At 41.7% G+C, this 14,968-nt stretch overlaps 2 protein-coding genes across 2 annotated transcripts; both read right to left on the bottom strand.

Moving 5' to 3' along the window:
* Positions 1 to 2,358: 2,358 nt before the first annotated feature.
* Positions 2,359 to 4,303, bottom strand: LOC148935347 (uncharacterized). Its single transcript, XM_089081653.1, has one exon. It carries the CDS (start codon positions 4,160 to 4,162, stop codon positions 3,233 to 3,235), a length of 930 nt encoding a protein of 309 aa, XP_088937779.1. The 5' UTR covers positions 4,163 to 4,303; the 3' UTR covers positions 2,359 to 3,232.
* A 6,588-nt stretch (positions 4,304 to 10,891) lies between these two features.
* LOC148935346 (uncharacterized) lies at positions 10,892 to 14,543 on the bottom strand. The gene is made up of 5 exons (XM_089081780.1): positions 14,394 to 14,543; positions 14,216 to 14,305; positions 14,096 to 14,137; positions 13,770 to 13,988; positions 10,892 to 13,537 (listed from the first exon to the last, which is right to left on the bottom strand). The coding sequence occupies exons 1-5, from the start codon at positions 14,455 to 14,457 to the stop codon at positions 13,326 to 13,328; spliced, it is 627 nt and encodes a 208-aa protein (XP_088937906.1). The 5' UTR covers positions 14,458 to 14,543; the 3' UTR covers positions 10,892 to 13,325.
* Between the last annotated feature and the right edge of the window lie 425 nt (positions 14,544 to 14,968).

Genomic DNA, 14,968 nt, shown 5'->3' with positions numbered 1-14,968 from the left:
AAGCTTATAATCGCGAGACAAGTAATAAAAAAATACGCAGCAATATTGTCCACTGAGAAAATGTGTCTTGTAATCGCATGATGTTCCATTTAAGAGTAGTAGAGTTTCGTCGAAGTCATAGATTGAATCTGGAATCCAGGGGTGATAGTCCGTAGCTATCGAAATACGTGCCTTCTCCGTGCTTGTCTAAGTAGAAAGCAACCAGTGTTGTCCAGGACGATCATGATTATCTGTGTTCGCGACGATAGCCGTCGATTTCGTCCACACCCTCGGGATTCTGTCGGCAGGATACACACCCACATGTCCAACACTGAGATGATGCAACGCTTGTAAGATTTCGAGCGAATTCATCTTTCGCAGAGAGGAATGATGTTTGAGTTGTTTCTTGGCTCGTCCGTGTCGTTATATTTTTATCCTCTTGCGAGGATTGTATGATAGAAGCTTCCTTTTTTTCACGCTCGAGTTTCGATAGATCTTCTTTCTCCGCTTTTATTTGTTCGCACTTCGCTTATTCTGTTTCCAATCCCTTATTTTTCCACGTAACGAGATTCGGAAAATTTCATTTTATTGTAAAAACCTCGCTCTCTGTATCACTGTCATCGGAACTTTCATTGGTAAAAGAATTAGCGCTGCTTATGTCGCAGTTCCCTTCTTGAGATCTCATCCAGTATCTCAATTTGCATACATTGCGTAACGCGCAATGAAATTTGTCGGAATTTCGATGAAACCCGTGATGACCGCAGCACAATTCATGTTCTTCGCCTTCCGACAGGTTTTTGAAAGCAGGAGAGATTCCTTCTAGGTTATATACGTTTCTTGCGAGTGTGTTTTCCAAATAATATATCTTCTCTCGACCTCGAGTGTATATGTAACGCGCTTGCCGTGCAATTTCACGTAGTTCCGCCATGAAATGTTTGGAATTGACTGTTCCGTCAAACCACTCGATCCCGTGGAAGTTTCGAGGGAGCCAGTTGTTTTCTCGTCTGTATTTTTCGAGTAATTCGACAAATGGATATGGAGGTATCATAATGCAGTGACTTATGTATGCTTTGTTAATGACGACAACCGCTACTTCCTTCGGCATAAACTTCCCCTCAGCGTCGCGGAAACCTTGTATATCGATAATTATATCCATGATGCGTAGAATATACTTTCAATCTGTTTTGCACGAAGTGACGACGTTCGCGTCTAAAGCAAAACTGCGGCTATTTTTTGTTAAGTTTTCGAAGAAATAGAAATGAAAAATAGATAACGGAGGGAGGGGAGAAATTTGAGTATGTCTTATCCATTAAAATCAACGATAATTTGACGCAAGAAATTGATCTCTAACACATTATCGAATTCCGCGTAAACGATACAATTAATCGTTGAGGTAATAGCTTTTTCAAATCGCACCTCTAATCGTAAACTTCCATGTCTGACAAGATTCCAATGTCCAGCGCAATTTGTCGATAGATCGGGAGTGAGATCGAAAAAAGTGAAAGCGAAAAGCGTGAAACCTTTGGCATAATCTTCTCTGTTTATAGAATTCCCCTCGTTTAGAAAATGGATGCCTGTTCCTGAGAAGAGAGTGTTATAAGCCTCGATATAGAGCGGATGGTCTTTTGAGAAATTCGGTTGCAATGGTCTGCTCGGAATTTGCACGCCATCGATATATAGCGAGAAGAAATTTATGCCGTAATTTTTGAAATTAAATGGATTTAACTTTCTGTTGCCGTTAAACGTTTTGTTATCGACGAATCCAACTATTACTCGCTTCGGAAGTTGCCCGAGTATCGTGTTATCAATCGATTCTCCTACCACTCCGGCATTAATTGTAAATGTTTTAACTTCGACTCGCATCAGAGGATACTTGGCGGTTGTTTTACTCAGCATTCTCGCATGTTCGAGTAACACTGCAGGGCTTATTTTTGCTCTTCTTATGAGTAAACTAGAATGCGTATTTTCGACGTTGAGTTGCCTTCCATGAGGCAAAACGCGTCTCTCGAATGAACGAGTCTCATTCTAACCTTCACTCCGTTAATTAAAAATTTATCCTAATTAAAGACGTCGCAATGAAGATGACCTATTAGATCTACCGAACGTTTTCCTTGAATGTATCGGGCGCGTCTCACGAGAGCTTGATTGGGGTTGTCCGATTCTAATAGCGCGTCCATATAACCGGGTTCGTCCGTGTCCCATAGACAGGAAATCAGATGGGAAGTTTTTGCCGATGAAGAATAATTTAACAATGCTTCGATGTACGCGCGGTACGCGTAGACGTTGTTTGGGAGTGATACGAGTTTTTGATTGAAGTACACGTCGATCTGGTTGAACATCGAATATAGTAAATGATTCACAGGGCCTACTTTGTTTCCTCCTCCTCCTCCTCCTCCTCCTGTCGACGTTTTAGGACCGGATAAACTTTCCACTCGTACGCGAAAGTTTAGCATAGTATGCGTGAGATCTAGATAATCTTCTCCGTGTCCGGGTACGACGAATTCTACAAGTGCGTCGTCCGCGAGCGAGGTTACCGGTTTGTAATAAACCCATTGCGAACTCTCGATACTGGTTTGAGTAGGAGGTAAACTGAAAAGATCGAGCTCGCTCTTTAAACACTCGCTCGAGTGGGTATGAAGAAAGGACATATCTCTCAAATTTACGAAGTGCGTCGGTTAAGCGAATATATCGGTGCGCTTTTTCCCGCTATTTCGTCGATGTTTCATTGCCTTTTTAATTTTGCCCGCTTTCCTCTTCGATGTTTTTTTTTTAATCGTTTTTTTCACGCCGATTTTCGATGATTTCTATTTTTTACTGACCTGTCTGCGTTTACGAACCGTGCTTCTCCCGGATTTACCGGTACGTGCGTCGTGCCCTTCAAAGGGAAACTGGCCCGCTCGTATTTTCGCGGATGTTTTATATCCTGAGCCCTTCATCAAGTTATTTATATTTTCTTTGGCTTTTCTCTTAAGATTTCCGCCCGATTCCTTGAGTCGCATTTTGACTGCTTCCTTGAACGGAGTGTTGTTTTCAACATTCTCTATCACACCAATTTCGGCGCGTAAAGCTTCTTTCCCGACTGCGCGCATTCCCCTGCTTAGATAAGGAAATACTCTTCTAAATAATCCTCCAAGGAAACTACTAATCATGACCGCGCTGATAAGCTGAACCGATGAAAATTCGTAGAATTCCACCTCCCCTGCCTCCACCGTTTTGCATTTCATAATACTCGTCGTATTCCATGGAGGTTTAGTTAGTTTTTTCTCAAAGCTTCGTAGACTTTCCACTGCGAATGATAATTAACGGATACACGTCTAAAGTGTAATGTTACTATCAACGTTCCGGATACGAATGGTATTTTTTCTCCACGCTGATCTTTTATATCTATTTCAATTTTATGGAATTTCGTTTGACGCAATGGAGTATATTGCAAAGTGGAGAAATATTTTACTAGATTCATCCCGTATGTGTAATTACATCCGGGTATTTCGATTGGAACGATTCGAAGAAGCGGACTCCGCGTATCGCCGGTTATGTAAGGCTCGCAAATGTCGCAATAAACGTACATTTTATCAGGGATTCCGTGCCACATGCTACAGGGTTCTGCAGTCCAGAAAGATACAGCGCGTCCACTATCGATGGCATAACCGAGTTTCAAAAAGGGCGTTAATTCGTTGGAATTAGGTAACTTGTGACGGTAAATTGTGCCGGTATCATCGATGTTGATCCTCAATATTTGAACAATATTAGCTGACAGATTTATATAATGAACGAGAGTACAGTTGTCGTCACAATCAATGCTTATACGGACATTACCTGAGTCTTTTTGTAGTTCGAAAATAAAATGCGAATCGGTGCGTCTGCACTCTTTATTAATCGCGTAGATAAGTTCCTCTATATTTTCATAAACCCCTGCCAGTAAGTGCAATTCTTTCACCGTAAACTTATCAGCATTCTTCTCATCCTTTACGCTCTTCAAATCAACAAATCTAATCTTATTATCGTTTCGACGTACGTGAAAAAGACTGGAGGGAAATTGAATCTCGCTAAGCGCGACTTCCCATTCCCCGAATAAATGTACGCCGTGAGGTAATTGCGTGGTGAAAGAAGAGCATGTATTTCCCGGGAAATACTTCTTACTGCTATCGCTCGGAAGAACCATAAAAAATTGCTCCTCCTCCATCCTGGAGATAAATTAAATTCGAAGCGGGAATCCAACTATCGAATTTACTGGGATATCTTTGCCAGCTAACTAGCAGCTGTTTATTAGCACCGCGTCCTCTGCTTTTTATCACGCGCTCGACAATAAACTCTTTCTCTCCCAAATTTTTACTGACTCATGCTAATTCTTGTTCATAAAAATCCCATCGATGTATTCACCCGATAAATCACACAATTCGTACACGCGGGGTCTTCGCCAATAAAGAACGTGACGTGTAAATTTGAAATATTTCCTCGCTCCACCGCGCTTCGTATCCTTTCTCGAAAGTGGCTTTTGCTCTACTGATACGAACGAGATCGTTAACATTGAATTTAACCTTTTGTTCTACTACTTTCAATGCCTCCTTCTCTCTCTCCCCTCTACGCCGCTCCATATTTTCGCGTGCGATGCGCGCATTTTCTCTCGTAATGGTCGCATTTTGATGGACGAATGACGAGTGTGATTGTAAGCGCCCACGATACCTTGCAGCACTTCGATGTAACGCCGCATATTTTTATGTGTAAAATAGCGCCACATTCGCTCCTTCAACGTTCTATTGAAGCGTTTAATGACGGCGGGTTTGATGTTCGGATTGCGAGTTACTCGATAACGTATGCCTCTTTCTTTTAAAAAATCTTGCATCGGTCGCGCGATAAATTCTTTACCTTTATCGGTTTGTAAGTACACGAGTACTCGACCATCGCTTCTCGAAAGAATATTTTGGAAGCCCCTTGTCACGTAATTGCTTGTTTTATCTCGCAACGGTTCTACCCAGACAAATTTACTAAGTACATCGATAATCACGAAAAGATAAGAAAACCGTCGTTGTAACTTTTGAGATTACGGAGTTCGATCAAATCAGTCTCTCACAGATCGTCGATATTCGTCACGTTGTAACGTAATCGCGGAAATTTTCATCTTGTCGGACGGTGCAACGTGTACGCGTCTTGCGATTCGAACCAGCGAGCTACTTCTTTACGAGAGAAATTCTAGGTTTAGCGGCACGCGACAAGTTATCCGTTGCCGAATACCCCGCATAGTGCGCTGGATCATAATACAAATTTTCAAGCCTGGTCATTTCAATTCCCTCCAATCGAGTAAGCGTCTCTTTCTTGCCTGTCGAGAATCTTTCACGAAAGTTATAGGGACATCATCTTTACGAAAACGTGGCGAAAGAAACAATGCGCACTTCGCTCGCTCTTCTTCTTCGGTCTTGCGTTTTTGTCCCTTTCTCATGTCCTTTTCATCGTATCCTTTTCCTCGTCGTCGACGGCGTCGTCGTAGTTGACGTCGTTGAAAGTTTTCTCGGTATTTTCGGTGTGGAACTCGCTCATGGTGATGATAATATCTTGACAAATGTGGTTGCTAACAATTTCTTATTTCCTGCGAATACAGCCGGGGTGTTTGTCGTACGTAGTAATCGCGCAAACTGACCTCTTCCTATTGCTTTCACGATTTTTCTCTCGCGCACCGCGTCGTTTATCAGTTCCGTGATATTCGAATCTTTTATAACGTCACCATCGATAGTCACGATTCCTTCCTTGTCCCAAGTAATTCTCGCGGGTACTGCTTTATCGATCAAATGTTTCAAAAGTAAACGCGCCTTGGCGCGAAAACTTTTTGGCACCTTTTCTAATATTTTTTCGACGCTTTGCTGTTCGCGCTTATGCAGAGACTCGGCACGTAGTATATTACTTACTTGCTCATCAAGATGAAAAAGTTTGCTCAATCGAGAGAATAGGACCATCATCTTTCTGGAATACCGGTCGTGGGGATTCGAAAGAACACACGTATATATGTATATTGTAATATATGTATATATATATATATATATGTATCATTGTATTGTTGACGTGTTATTCTAAACACGTTATTTGCGATAAATATCATCACATGCCTTGGTAGTCGAAAGGATAAGATGCCTGCTCGGTAAGCAGGAGATCCAGGTTCGATTCCTGGCTGAGGATATTTTTTCGCAAAATAATTACGAGTTTTCACGACTGGTTCGTGGTCGGGCCCCGTCGTGACGCACACCCTCCCTTCTTATTTGGTTGTGATTCGCGCGCTGGTTCCACCATAATCCCCTCCTGCGCATCTGAATTGTTCTCATCGGCGGCGTTACGCGTCGAATCTTCCTTTTGCGCTTTATCAAAATGGAGATATCGTCAAAGTACTTCTTTATACAATTTATCATTTCTCACCTACATCGTGCGGGGTGGGAGAATTAAGAATTCTGCTCGGAATCGAGCCGTGACAAAGTCGTTCCGAGTGTTTGTACGGAATTTAAATTTTGTCCGTGTATTGTCTCCGAATTCTGTCGCATGGAGTTTTCTCTGATGCCTATTTCTGATCGCTGATGTTGTTGGAAACGTTGCTGCATTCTTTCGAGATTTTCCGTGGAAATCAAGACCATCTTCTTTGCCGTTTCCATAATTAGGTTTACTCTCTCTCTCTCTCTCTCTCTCTCTCTCTCTCTCTCTCTCTCTCTCTCTCTCTCTCTCTCTCTCCCTCTCCCTCTCTCTCTCTCTATCTCTCTCTTTCTGACTATTCTCTGATAATTTTCGAAAATAGGAACGAAAATATAGGCCCTATGAGATACGGTAAAAATTCACCTCGCTGTAGTAATAACCTTTTCTTACTTTTCCAATTACCGTCTTTTTTCGCTATGCGACGCAAAGATGCTTTTTTCAGAACGTTCGAGCGGGACGTTACCCTTGAGAGTATTGAAAACACACTCGCAGATACAACGAATGAATTTTTCATCCGACTGACGTAAGAAAGAGACGCATTGATTTTTATTCAAATAACACAGCGCTTTGAGAAGACAGATATTTTTCTTACCGATCGAACGTTCTGCGATTTTTCTCGCATTAATCAAAGACGTTCTCTTCTTCATCGCGAGGAAGTTGCGCGACTGTCGCGTGAGAATACAAATGCGATACTTTTATACGAAACTTCCGGAAAAGGATCTGCGCGATACGTAAACGTAATTCAGCGTATCATCGAGAAATATGCACGTGTGAAAACGATACTCGTCGGAAGTCGATTGTTTCAGATCGAGCAATAAATATTCGTGAGGTTGAGACGTGGCGTCGTGATACGCTTCCTCGAGGAACTTTGGGATAGAGGAACTTGGATTATTGGGATAGACTTGTCGAGCGAGATAGCGAATTTGTGCGCGATCTCGTGGATTTTTGAAAACCACAAAGTAATTCGCATTGAGAGATATATCGCGTTGTCCGCGGCCCTGATGAAAGAAATTTTGCGTGATGAGAATTATGCTGAGATTCTTATGATGACTTCCCTTAGTAAACAGATCCACGATCGCCTCACTCGAGGACGATTTCCTCATAAGATCGTCAATTATTATCAATTTCGCGCGGGATGGATCGTGGAATCTTCCGGACGTGGTAATCCCTCGTGAAATTCGATTACGGAATTTCGAGTTTCGTATTGAAGTTGCTGATAAGCATCCTGCCATTCGGTGTAATAAAACAAAATTCTCTCAAAATAGACATTATCCGTAACGGATAAATGACGAAGAAATCTCTTTACAAAGATTGTTTTTCCACATCCCGTCGGTCCGCACACGATCGACGTCCACGGATGTTTCCAGCGTACATCCATTTCGCGAAATGAACGTCTTGCGCGTCGTACTTAGATTAATAAATAAAGGGATGGGACACTTGAGGTTCTTGATTTTTTCTCAGAGAGATTTTTGAGATTTTTGAGATTAGCTTACTCTTGGAAGGGCCTCACCACGGCGGAGGTGTGCTCGCGTCAGCATCTTTGTGTAACGAGCTCGTACTCGTCCGCGACAAGCTTCGCTCGTACGCTCGTGCGAGCGTCCACTGCGAGAGCACCGTCGCTTACGAGCTTGTACGCGGTGCTCCTCGAAAGCTAATTCAAGCCGGAGAAACTTACTCGCGGAAAAAATAATTGAATACTTATTATTGCGGACGTAAAAATTTATAACTTTTTCTTTTACAAAGTAATTTAAAAGATCATAACTTATGCGATTATAATTTAGGATTATAATTTAAAAGATATTTTACAAAATATTTTAAAGATTCTCTATTGTAAATTCAAAATATTTTCTGTATAAAAAATTAGTGATAAAAGAAAGTTATAGGAAAATTATAAGAAAATGAGAAAAAATTGGATTTAAAAATTTAATTTTACAAAATTTTTTTATTATACTTTTTCTTACAATTAGAGAAATAAATATTTTTATTACATTTTTTCTTAATAACTAAACGCAAATTTACATTTGTAATTTTACATTTTCTATTCGAAACTGCGTATAATATACATTTTTCAAATTACATTTTTTCTTAAATTTAATACTAAAATAAACTATGACTAAAATAAAAAATAATCTTAATTTTTACATGCATATCCTGTATACATATTTACACTTGCGGGAGAACGGGGAAAATCCGAGCCTTAATCTAACTTAATTTTAAGTAAAATATTATATCGTAAAACCATAGGGATAAGAAAGACGATTGTCGATGAATCTGCGCTTTAATAAAACAGAAGCACACGTTTTTACTTCGTTTCGTGTTATTACTTCGTGAAACGCGATGCGGCGAATTGTCTTAAATTGCAGATTTATCTCTTCCGCCTCCTCTTTTTCCCTATTTAATAATAAATTATAAATACTCTTAAAATTAAGCAGCCTCGAGTTTTCAAAATTTAATTTAATCCCCTTTATCTTGCATATTTCATATTTTCGTGCGTCCGGTGTACGTACCACATACGCGTAAAACTTTGGCCCGCCAGATACAAACGCCTCGATGAAGCTACCATGCCCGTAACTCTCGAGTTCGTCATGTCCCCCAAAAAATAACCGAGGAGTACGCGGTTCGTACTCCTCGGGATCACCGCTGCTCGTATATATACAAGAATCTGTATCGTAATATAATACGCGACGATCTAATTTTTTTAAATATTCATATAATTTTAATCGCGCTTGTGCCGTCGTGTATGCCACTGTTGTAGCCAGATCTACAACTAATAATAAAAATAGTCCGCATGGCAACAAAATTAATCCGCATGAAATCGGAAAAAGTCTTTCGAAAGACGACATAAATGCGTGATCGCCAAAATTGCGATCAGTCTTTCGAAAGACCGCAGAAATGCATCGCGCGAGAACATTGCGAACATTTGCGAAAAGTCTATCAGCAAATTCTTCAATTTGCTGATGGAACCAGGCATGATATTAAGCAATCAATATCACGCGATCAATCGACGCAACCGATCGGAATGCTGATCGGGCATCGACCAGTCTATATAATCGACCATACAAGGCAGAGTCGGGGGAGTCGAAAACTACGTGTCGTCCGGAATCGGACTTATAATAATCGCACGAGATATTATCGAATCTCGTAGCGAAGTTCCCGCGAGCCGTACTATCAGCATCTCAAGTGACATATTCGGTCATCGGCCGCCAGAGTAACGCGATACGCACCGAGTCACCCGACGACGTTTAACCGTGTGTAAAGTATAATCGTTAATATATCAAGCATCTGTGCACTTGTGAGAATAAATTAATTAAAAATAAGAAAGTGTGTGATAATGAATTCAAGAAGATTCCATTCTTTTGATCCTGCTCGGAGTCCCAACTCCTTAAGCTTAACGAACCCGATTATCCCTAATATTAACGTTGTAGCCCATCCGGGGTACAACACCACTATCACCACCTTAGTTATCGGCGAAGGTACCACCGTTTCGCTCTTTAATTGCCACGAAACGCATATCGCATCCTCGTTGACGGGCAATACACCGACTATCTCGTGTTCAGGACTCGACAGCAATTCGGCGAAACGCTGAAGGGATCTTATTATTTCCGTATTCGGCGGGTTACTCCGCTGGCCGAATTTCCCCCAAAACGAATTAAGACAGAGTTTGGCGACGGAGTGTAAGCCGGGATTACGTACGATGTTGTTTTTATCGAGACTGATACTCTCGGTTGCTTCATACTCCCGCAGGTAGCGTTCTTTAGCAACGTCGTCGTTGCATTCGCTCGGCCACCCACTCGCCTCTTGTTTCAGTTGCAAAAAAGTGTTGATATATTCAGTAAACAACCCTCTCTGACGCGTTTCGGCGTTATATCGCGTGGATTTGTACTGCCAAATTTCGTCTACCCGCGTCACGAGTTATCCTTTTTCGACTGTTCTGCGTAATTCGCAGGACATCCACGTGCTCTCGAACTCACGCTCCGCAGGATCGTCGTGAATGTACGCGTCGCGAGAAAATGATTCACAACATGTACGGCAAAGAACAAATAATAATTTGCCGATACGGTACCGGGTGGAAGAGATCACGCGGGAGGAGTACTCGGCAACGTACGAGACCCTCGACCGGAGTAAAATTAAAATTTGGCGCGATTCCAATTAAACCGGCGCATTCCTCACTCACATAAATATCCGGATGACCAATTGAGAAAACTCTGGTCTTGAGTACGTACAGGTACAGAGAACATATGTCTACGTACCGTATCTTCTCGGTGCCCGTAACCTCGTATCGAATTGCGATATTGCCGGTGCGTCCGCCGAAAAATGCATTGCGAGGATCGAGAGGTGGGATTTGCATGGGGTGATTTTCAAGAAATTCTCGCATCTCTCGATTCCCGCGCATTTCTTCCTCGAAAACGCACTCCCCATTTTTAGGATAGGATTTTTATATCCTTGATGACGTAATCGCCAAGATGCTGCAACCGTTCGTTCGTAACGCGCGTCAAACGTATCGTTAAAATTTTCGAGCATTTTATCACGGTATAATGGGTAGCAACGTACGGACATCCGTGAAAAAAGCAATCGTGAAATTGCAAGACATGACGCCGTGTCTCACCCCCATTCTCGCATTCGTAATATCCGTCAACGAGCATGCCTTCCGCTAAACGATACTCGCGTCCGCGTCCCGCGTGAATTATCCGATGACCGATCTCACGTTCCTTCAAAATTAACCATTGCACGGCTTTGCGCGACTGGTTATCTTTAAACCTGTATCCACCCGAAGGAATGATTCCTATTTCTTCTTCGCGCAAAAAGTTTTTCCGAAAAACTCTCATGCACGTTGAAGCGATAGTTGTACATTCCTCGAATGGACACACGTTTCCCCGCTGTAAGAATATTTTTCTGAAGGCCATGCATGCTCGGCGAAGGATATCAACATCGGTGCGACAATACTCGAGTATTTCGCGTTGGAAATCAAATACTACATTTTTTCCCGACATTTCTGCGTGCCACGCGAGAAAACGCTTGTGTTCCTATGTTCGCATTGTTTCGGGCACATAATAACGCACATCGAGTAGTGGACCGACATATGTTTGATTATCGGCAGTATTAAATAAGTGCGAAAAGACACCTTTGTCACAATTATCCGGTAACCCGAAGGCTTTCGATAATTCCGACAAGCGTATAGGCATATAGTTAATATTGTCGATAAATTTCGTGTGAGTTACTGTTAAGACTATAATTTTTGTACCGTTCAAAATTATAGTCTTCTACTATAATCTACTCTACGAGGTTCTAATCCGGAATAATTTTCTACAATGTGCCGAAGGATAAACTGTACGTCGAACGATTTCGCGTTATGGGCTATACAAATAATACGTGTAAAATGTTTTGTAGGACGTGTTGCGAATTCGATAAATTGTTTTACCGGATTTTGCCGAAAAACAAATTCACGTACTCCGCACTACTCGCATCGCACCGACAAATTATCTATCTCCGCGCACGAATCGCAAATCTGTTGCGCGACGCACAGAGTCAGGACGTGAATTTTTATATCGGTTCCCTCAAGCGATTGATTTTGACGTGTCTCAAAATCATAAAACACGAATGCCGCTCGCCCCTTTTTGCATTCTCGCTCATCCAAGTTATTCTGCTCACACTCTCTCGCGATTATAGAAGAATCTCCGCCGGACTCAACAACGGAGGATCTGTCTTCGCGAGAGAGAGGTTGCATGTAGTAAAAATGTGGTTTACCGGTTTTTGCAAACTGCAAATTTTACAAAAAGAAACGCCGCATTCGTATTTTTTTGTCGTTTTTACAACCTGCCCGCATCCTTCGCAGAGCCGAATGGTGTTACAAACGCTCGTCGGAGTTTTATCGTCATACGACTTTGTCGCACGATGTTCGAACCATGCGTTTCCGAAGAACGAACGTTTGCAAGTCTCGCACCTAACGAGTTCTACGATTTCGCGTTGATCGCACGGCGGCACGTTGTTACAACGAGAACATTTATTTGAACAGCGATGACCCCTTTCCTCACGATACCCGATTACATGGTATACTCCCCTCTACTCCCCGCGGCTGCTTTTAAATTTAAAATAAGGCTATAATGTCGTTGTTGCTTGTGATATATAATATTTAATCGATATAAAAGTTCGCATTTAGAGAGGCGAGTACCGTGCTTCCGTCGAATAAAGGTCTCTCGTTGTGTCCAAAAATAACAGAATTATAAACAATAATGACGATATCGGATGCGGCGAGAAAGCGTTGGAAACATTCTATCTCCCGAATCCCGCAACCCTCCGGTGGAATGATGACACCAGCTCTCCTCGTCAAATCCAACGCGAGCTCGCGTTGTAATGAGGAATTCTGATGTCTTACCACATTCCACCGCTCGTGAAGTACCCCCGCACGCAACGTTCCGCGCTCGTGATAAATTTGTGCGAGAGAGCGAAGAAAACATAAATTGTCCGAATTGGAGATTGTTAAAATCGAACGTTTCGCAACGTCTTCCCATGTAAGTTTATTCGAAACGTGTCCGCTCTGGGCACCGCGACATTGAAAACGCGTACGTTAAAATTCTGCACGACATCGTAATCTCCGGAGCTTTGCGCTACTGAACTCACGAGACGCCAAATGTCCTCATGTTAGTTAAGTCGCGTGCCGATCGAAAGGATAATCCCGCCGGACCGCGTTGAATCCTTCGAATCGAATAAAAATCCCACGTAATCATGCGGTTCGGAGGTATGTAACGCGTAGGCGTAAATTTTGGCGAATGCGTTTTCAAGCCAGTTATAAACATCGACTCCTTCGGGTAGCGATCGCAAACGGAATATCGCCTCTCTTCCTAATATTGCAAAACCGACACGAATTTTCCCCGATCAATATTAAATTGTTAAAATTTCTAACCTCGCCGCCACGCTTGTTCTCTTTCCTCCTTCTCTTCCACTTGTTCTCCTTCCTCCTTCTCTTCCATTTGACCTCCTTCTTCCACCTCCTTCCCCTCCTCTTCCCTTTCTTCGTCTGTTGTTTCCTGCTCCTCCTCCACCTGCCCCTCCTCCAAATTTTCCTGAGCAGCAAGTTCTCCTCCATGCTGCGACTCTTCGATGTTCGCCTCTGTACAAAAGTTACAAAAATTAGAATTTTATAGAAAATACTTCGAGATTGTTTAGAATATTATGTTCGTATTTAATTTGATAAACATACATATTTTTCTGAGGTAACGCCGTTTATCGCCGGCTCCTTCTCGCGTAGAGAATAGGATTGGGAGGAATTCCTATTAAAAAATTCGATAATTTAAAATTAAATATGAACACAAATCGAGAAATTAAGATAAAAGATTATATACCAGTCGGTGTTTCTCTAATTTCCTCTTCGCCTTCTTCGGGTTCTTCCTCGCGATTCTCCATCTCCTCTTCCTCCCCCTCCTCTTCCTTTTCTTCCTTCCTCTCCTCTTCCTCTTCTTCTTCCTGATTCTCTTCTTCTTCCTGCACTTCTTCTTCTTCCCCTTCTTCCTCGTTCCAAATTCTTTCCTTTGGGATTATGGGGGAGTACATATGATCGTATTCTAAGAAAAAATATATCGTAAATTTTTATTTTTGATATTAATATTATGTCCTTTGATTAATAAAGATATTATGTACTTTAATTAATATTTTTTCTCTATCAACTTACCAGGTGAAAACACACGCTGATAGGGAATACTTACTGCCGTATCTAAAAACAGAGTTGTATTAAGATTTTCTAGCTTTTACCATTTGTTTTAAAGATTATTTATTAAAAATGTAAACCTACCAGATGATAGTTGGATAATTTCCGGAGGCGCCTCTTCCTCCTTCTTCTCCTCCTCCTCCAATTCCTGTGTAGGTAAAATACGAGCCTTTCCTAAAAGCATTTAATATTTTAATCTTAGAAAATTGTAAAAATTACATTTTAACATTCTTCCTAGCTAGTTTTTAGCGAAATTACTTACGTGCTGGTCCTGCTTCTGGCTCGTCCTCCGCGCGTCGCCTCCGAATCTGCGTGAGTGGATACATTACCGCTGTGGCTCTTTGACGCGCATTTCTTGCTACAATTTATTATTAAAAATTAAACCACGACCAGTTCGATATAGGAGTTACTTTTATGGAAATAATAGAGAGTCACTTACCATTATGGAGATGAGAGAGGAGATTTTGGATGTGTCCACCCACATCCTCCTCCTCGTGTCCAACCGCACGTCGCGTTTTAATTATTTCTCCGGCAATCCGGAGTAAACGCTCGTCGTCAGCGAAGTATCCCAATTGATACAGCACCCCTAATATTATATCTGAACACTCGCACGAAAAACGCATAAAAACTAGATAATTATCATCGAGCGAAACATTGGATATTTTAGACAAAAATTTGTCCTCGTTTATGCGGATATCCAACCTCGATGCTAACTTTATGATTTTTTAAATAACTACACTAGTCATTTTTCGCACAAAATATCGCGAACACAAACTTTTAAATTCTGCACGACAAAACCAAGGTGAAACACAGCAGAGTTCAACTCGGGAATAGATT

This window comes from Pogonomyrmex barbatus, unplaced genomic scaffold, assembly GCF_055798465.1.
Source record: "Pogonomyrmex barbatus isolate J1 unplaced genomic scaffold, ASM5579846v1 scaffold5, whole genome shotgun sequence".
NCBI lineage: Eukaryota > Metazoa > Arthropoda > Insecta > Hymenoptera > Formicidae > Pogonomyrmex > Pogonomyrmex barbatus.
This window is presented reverse-complemented; position numbering and strand designations above follow the sequence as displayed.